The 7,580-nt window shown below is 35.7% G+C and overlaps 1 protein-coding gene across 1 annotated transcript; it reads right to left on the minus strand.

Moving 5' to 3' along the window:
• Nucleotides 1-5,557: 5,557 nt before the first annotated feature.
• On the minus strand, nucleotides 5,558-7,063 carry LOC112505934 (protein DETOXIFICATION 51-like). The gene has a single exon (XM_025109970.1). The coding sequence runs from the start codon at nucleotides 7,061-7,063 to the stop codon at nucleotides 5,558-5,560; it is 1,506 nt and encodes a 501-aa protein (XP_024965738.1).
• Between the last annotated feature and the right edge of the window lie 517 nt (nucleotides 7,064-7,580).

Raw genomic sequence — 7,580 nt, forward strand, 5'->3', positions numbered from 1 at the left:
GAGAAAGGCTTGTCCTTTGCTACAGTGAATAGTACAAAAGCACTATTTCAGAGCAGACATCCTTACCTGAAGTTGGTGGACAAAGAGTCGACTAATCGGCTCCGTACCGTACTAACTTTTGTAAGGGTATGGGTTTGTTCTTTGTGTGCATAAGGACAAGACAACAACAATCGTGCTAAGCAAGCTTCCTTTGATCGTTGAATGCTGGAATGACCTGAAGGTCTCATCATCATTCGCTGAAGCTAGAGCAGTCTTAACACATATATAGACAGGCTTGTAATCACTGAATACCGCTTCAGATCACGTACTCGCCGGTTTCTAATCTTCAGTTTCAGTCCTCGACGTTTGCTGAAGGTTCTTTGGTGTGAGTGTTGTCTTCTTGAAGTATTGTCGTCTCTGATAGATTTACAATGCAAGTTCTTCAGATCACTGAACATACTCAGTGAAGATCGCTGGAACTGAAAATACAGAAACACAAATACAACGTGAAAGAGAAAAAAGATTATCATCAAATCACTGAGAGAGAGGATCAACAGGAATAGAGAATAAATAACAATCTACTAATCTAAATTATTCTAAGTTCATATTATGAACGAGTGTCACTATCTTCATCAAAAGAATCCTGATAAAATAATGCCACTGACAATATCCATAAATCCCAAAAGGTGCCTCTACCGGTATCCAATCATTCTGCTCAAACCTTCAGAGCACCACAACTAAGATATCCTTATATACATGTCATTTTAAGAAAACTTGTTAGGCTTGATGCCTACTGAGTCCAAATAGTTTATAAATAATGCAAATAACTAACAATGTGAAAATTTAAAATCTTGAACAAATCCCAAAGTTCACATATTCCAAATGAGGATTATAAGGTGCAAAACAGATCTATGATGACGAAAGGAGACCCGACTTCCATTGATCATGGCAGAACACAAAAGTAGGCCATAAATATATGCTCTAAAGCTTATATTACAGAACATTGGTCATCGTGTTGAATCACTCACGAACTATAGTTCAGGTCCTCTAATGAACTAAGATATGCTCATTTGCTAGAATCTAATCATCACAAGTCACACGATTAATGATGTGGATTGATTATTCAATGTATAAAACACCTATTTCCAAATATCATAATCGGATTTAGTGTGAAAGTTGGTGTAAAATTGTTGGACAAAAACCTTCTATGTTGATTCGTGTATCAATAAAAAAACACTAGAGGGTAGACCAGAAGGGGAACCAGAGGTAGACCAGAGTTTCTAGTTATAGAGACCAGAGCTCTGTTCATAATGGACCAGAGAAAAACCCAAGAAGAACCGTAGATAGCCTCAAATCATAAAGAGGTATGATCAGCTTCAATGAACCAAAACCTCTGGTTATATGGACCAGAGCTCTATACGTAATTGTGTTCTACATATGCTCGTGATGGACCAGAGCTCTCAACGGACCGGAGCTCTCGACAGACCAGAGCTCTCATGGACCAGAGGTCACATCGACCAGAGCTCAATGTGAACCACAACCCATAGCCCGATCTTTTAAAATCTTGTTGTCAGCTTTGTACTACTGTAGATTTTTGCATACAACTTTCACCTCGAAGCTTCAAAATTCATGATTCCAGTTGAATTGGAATGCTAAAACACATATGCACGACTTTTAAGTTTTGAGTTTTCTCAAATTCCATGAGAGAATATGCCTAAATCACTGTCAAAGTCTGCAAAACGGTGTTGGACCGAAAGCATTGCTTTTCACTCGTCCTCCTTCCGATTTCAGAATGGTGTTCGCTTGTCCATTCTTCATTGATTCAAGCTACATTTGTGACATATTTTATGTCATCTCTCCTCTATTTTTCAAGTCTATAGTTTGGAGCTTAATGTTTAGTCAACGAGTTTTGAAGAGTCAAATTTTCTGTTTTGACGACCGTTTTGCACAGCTGAGGGAAAACTTGCACAACTCACTCGATTTTCATTCAAAATGTTAAATCAAAGCTTGTTAATAAGCTAAATGGCTAGAGTTTAATGTGCATGTTTTATATTTTTCTCAATCAGGCTCCTTGATGGTCAAAAACAACGATGAAATTGAGTCATGAAAGCTGGACAAAAAGTGCAAATTGTCTCGGTTTTTCAAGGATATGAGCCTACATTTGAGGGGGAGCTTGTAACACCTTGAAGTCTTGAAGAGTGGCACATAAGAGCTACTAACTAAAGAAAGGGGAAGTTTATATGATGATGCTTTCTTTATAAAATAAGGGGGAGAGTGATAGATAAAATTAGGCCCTAATTTTATGAATGTTTTATAAAGATTTGTACTTTGGGCTTTTAGGGAGTTTATGAGCTTTGGGCTATTTGTCTTGTAAATGACCCTAAATATAGGTGTCATGAGATGAGATTTTAGGGTTGTTCATTTTATTTCATTTTACATGAGAGTCGTCTAAAAAATTGAGATAGCTTTGTATTTTTATATTTTAATGAATAAATGAATTTGACCAGTTTTCATCATGTTCATGTTTATCATCTTTCTCTAATCTCAATCTAAATCTTGAATATCTACATTTCTATGGACTTTTCTCAAATTGTTCTCAAGTTGGGATCTTACATCCTCAAATAATTACCTTATATATAGGGGCTTAATCATTTGAAAACTCAAAATTTGCGAAATCCATGAGAACTTCCGTCTTAAGGTTTTGTTAAACTAATTTTTTTTTCATTTAAGTATAGTAATTAATTTATTGATTAACATATATGTGTTTCATAATGTGTTTGTTTCATATGTATTCGGTTCACAATATGAAATTTTTTACATATACCTTTTGTTTCACAAACACGGCAAAAAGGTACACATTGTGAATCGAGTACATGTGAAACAAACACATTGTAAAACAAACATATGTTAATCACTACATTAAATTCTATCTATAAATGAAAAACTAATATAAATAATACATGATACACTAGTTCTCAAAAAGGTTACGACTCAAAAGAAGTTGTTACCCCTACATTTATATATCCCCCACCTATCGATCTATAGTTTGGTTTTTTGAAGACAAATTATGATGGGTTAGTTTAGGATGTAATGATGATGTTGTAGAAAACTAGTTTAACCCCTACAACACCTAATCCTCATGTCTTTGTCTCCTACCATATTTTCCATGCTCATTTCTAAATTTATTTTGAATAACAAAAATATGTTGTACTTCAAAAAATTTGTTTGTTCCTTTTTTCATTAATGACGTGAATCTAAAGATGATAAAAAGTTAAATTATATATATATATATAGAGGTTGGTTATTATACAACCCTTGTCATTTGTGCAACCAATACAACTCAATCTCAACCGTCCATTTCATTTGATTAATATGTGATTTTATAGATGTTTTGATTATTTCCTAATATAAAGTATTAATCATAATTAATGAACCGTATTCATCTTCCATAAATATTTAAATCATAATAAATGAACTCTAATCATTTCCATAATTATTTCAATTTATTAGGTTGCATTGGTTGTACAAATGCGATAGGTTGTATTTGAAATAAACCCTATATATATATATATATATATATATATATATATATATAATAAAAGAATAATATATCTTCAATTTATTGAAGGGATAAAAATGAAACGTGAAATTTAGACAATAAATAAAATAATGATATATCTATAATCTTTCAGATACACTAATTCCCTCTATTTTCATGTCGCATACATCAACATTAAATTTTTATTTTATACATTTTCAAAAACTTCATTTTCACCGAAAGGGAATATATATATATATATATATATATATATATAGAGAGAGAGAGAGAGAGAGTTCATTTTAGATTCTTATGATACCAGTCTATTTTTGAGAAGATCACAAAAATTACACTGAATCTTCACTCTAAATATTGTGAAGGTAACTTCATAGCAAAAACGTTATAAAGGTTTAACTTCACAGTGTTTTCCTATGAAAGTTTAGTGTTAATCTATAGTCTCACGGATCTCACGAAAACATGTTCTCACATGACCCAAGTGTGTGTGTGTGTATGTATATATATATATATATATATATATATATATATATATATAGAGAGAGAGAGAGAGAGAGAGAGTCTCAAGCAAATACAAACCATATAAATCAATATCAACCATCCATCTAGTAGTTTAACGAATATTTGGTTTCATATATATATATATATATATATTATTTCATAATATGAAGTATTGATCATAATTAATGAAATTTAATCATCTTTCATAAATATTCAAAATATAATAAATGAACCTTCATCATTTCCATAAGTATAGTTCATATGTGAATCACGCAAGTTCACATATGAACCTGTTTGTTGCCTATTTGTAAAGTTATGAAACTACCCATCTATCTTCCGCATATCAATGAGAAGAATTATCTGGTGCTTCACAGTCACAGCCGCAAATGTTGACCAGATGAAGGGCTAGAATCACTTCATTACTTCTCAAATACTTACTACTTCTTAAATGAACATTTCCCTATGTATAATACAAGGATGGGTTCCAGTGAGAGGAGGGTTAAGATGAGAAGCGTAAGAAATGATCTCCACTGTTGGATGCACATTAAGATGAGATGCACCGAGATGGATGCATGGAGATATACCGAATCAATCCCGTATCAAGCACGATTCATGGGTCGCTTTGAGATGAAAGGTGATCAACGGTCTAGATCCATTCTTATGGTTTTCATCTTAACTCTCTTTCTCATATGATATTTCGTCTATATATATACATATACATATAGACGAACGATCATTTAAGAATAGGAGATAAGATAAAAAACGTAAGAAAGATCTAGACCCGTGATCATTTTTAATCTCACCCCGACTCCATAAATTTCACTTAGTACGAAAATTAGTTTGATATATCTCAATACATCTCATTGCTATTGATCCAATAGTAAAGATTTCTTATGACCCTATATCACACCCTTGACCTTCACACTATGAAACTCATAATTTCAAAAATATAAATTAATATTTAATGTAGAAAACTATCTCAGCAATATGAATGGACAAGTATACCCTTTTGGTCACCTTTTTAGGTTTTGACAACACTTTTTGGGAATGAAATATCACAATACAAACAGTTTACTATATTGTCGGTTATACAATAAAATAAGGACTAAACAATTTCTTTTTATGGGCCGTGTATTAAATACTTACTTATCGGATAAATTTTCTTATCAGATAAACATGAGAAAGACCAAGAATCTTACCGGGTAAGAGTAATGAAAAAGATAGAGAGTCTTATCCGGTAAGTAAGGATGACGACTTTTACCCAGGTAAACACTTACTCAGTAACTTGTTGCATTCGATATGTTTTAATGTACTAAACTCATACGTATAAAAATAAATTATAATGTTGAATCATATCGATAAGCACTTACCGAGTAAACATTTAGGTACACGGCTCCTTAATCTTTTTATAACATATGATGCCAAAAATCCAAATACTATAGGGTAGTACGATTTTTTTACTTTAACCACGATTAAACTAAATACGGTTAAAACTTATTAGATAATTTAATTCCTAAAATCTCTTTATGTCGTCATAATTATCCGGTTCGGCCGTGGTTCGTTTTCATGTGGTGTTGCTCCGTCTGCACCCTCGTTGCATGTTAACGTCTCTGCCTTCTTTGCTTGGTGTTCCCAATCTATTGTCCCCACCACATACAACATCAGACCAGCACAACAAACTTGGGCCGAAAGCAAGCCCAGCCAAAGCCCAACAAACCCGACCCGGAACCAAAACCCGAGACCCAAAGCAACAGGCATTCCGATCATATAAAATGCCCCAAGGTTTATGTTGGCTGCAGTGGTGGGTTGTGCAATCCCACGAACAACCCCGCACCCAACTGTTTGCGGACAGTTCCCGAGCTCGCATAGCCCGATAATAGGTAGGGCGAGAGATGTTAACCGTAATATATTTGAATCGTTCGTAAACATTTGACCCCATGTTTTTCTCGTTGATGTTGCAAATATCATTGCGGATAAGCCCATAAGACCAGCTAAAGATATGGATATAAATGCCGAGATTCGGGCTTTTTCGGGCCGGTTTGCCCCGAGCTCGTTTCCAACCCGGGTCGAAACCGCAAACCCAAGTGACGATGGAAAAACATACAATAATGCAGTCGTCTGAATCAACACACCCATAGATGCAACGGTGGCCTGCGGGTCAACCAAGAGGCCGCAGAGCACGATCATGATTTCGTACCACCACCACTCAAGACACACCGAAACACAACTCGGCGTTGCCAGCCGAATCAACGGTCCCCACCCGGTTAAACATTCGTGGGTTGGGTTAGACCATGTAGGCAAATGCAACCCAGCCCACCACACATAAACCACCAACACCACCAAAACAACAAAATTCGACATGGAGGACGCGGCGGCCACGCCCGCCACACCAAGTTGGAGCCGCCAAACCAGCATGTAATTTAGCGGCAATTGGACGATGGTACCGACGAGTGATGCAAAGGTAAGGGGGTAAGTGATGCCTTGAGCCCGAAGGTAAATACGGGTCGGGTGGATAAATGAGTTGGATAGCAAATCGGGTATGGAGAAGAAGAGATAGGTGCGAGCCAAACGTGTGATGTTAGGGTCTTGATGTAAATAAATGAAAATTGATGACGTATTAATCCAAAGAAATGTAATGGGTATGGAGACAACAAGTAGGAAGATAACGGTCCGATGTAACGTAAGGGATATAAGGTGACGGCGCTGGGCCCCAAAAGCTTGGGAACAGAGCGGCTCCATGCCAAGAGCCAAGCCGGAAAGAACAGAGTAGCCGGTGATGTTAGCGAAAGCTATGGCTAATGATCCGGCGGCAAGCTCAGTGTCACCGAGATGGCCGAGGAACAACATAGAGAGTATGGAGCGCGTGTAGAGGATGAGAGCAGTCAAGGCGATGGGAGCCGAGAGCTGAAACAGTGCTCTGCTTTCATGGATGATCTCTGAAAGTGTAGGAAGATGGTGACAAGATTCCTGGGGTTTGGGTGGTGGTGGATCAGAAATGTTCATGGAAAAGGTGGTGTCTGGACTACACATAGTGAGGGTGAAAATGTGTGTTTCCTTTTCTTTCTTCAGTGCAGTGTTGTTTTCATTTGATGATGACGATGATGATGGATTGATGGTGCAAATGTTGCTATGATTTAGGCTTTCCATGGCGTTTTTATTAGGGGTGGGAGGGGGTGGGGGTGGGGCGGTTAAAGTTTTAGACGATTTTAATATACGACTCTATAATATGTATATACTTCAACTTGTGGTAATAAATATTTTTTTAAGATTATTTACATTCTGTGAAAGTATGATATTGGAGAAGGTGTATGTTTTAAGATTACAAAATTAAAAATAATTTAAATGTTCTCTTAATTCAAGCCAACTAGCACCATTACTCTAATATATATATATATACTAGAAGCGTACTCGCGCAATGCAGCGAGATACATCATGATTTTAATATTTTATTTTATTCTTTATCTCAGTCGATGTTATAATATGGCTTTATGTGATTTTGAGAAAACGATTATGTTTTTATTTTTGAATAAAATATATGTTTGAAGAT

The sequence above is a fragment of the Cynara cardunculus genome (genome assembly GCF_001531365.2).
Source record: "Cynara cardunculus var. scolymus isolate 2C chromosome LG 2, CcrdV1, whole genome shotgun sequence".
Classification (NCBI taxonomy): domain Eukaryota; kingdom Viridiplantae; phylum Streptophyta; class Magnoliopsida; order Asterales; family Asteraceae; genus Cynara; species Cynara cardunculus.

Bases quoted from the DNA above. Each gene is read 5' to 3' on its own strand.
- LOC112505934 (XM_025109970.1), bottom strand. From the start codon at position 7,063: ATGTGTAGTCCAGACACCACCTTTTCCATGAACATTTCTGATCCACCA.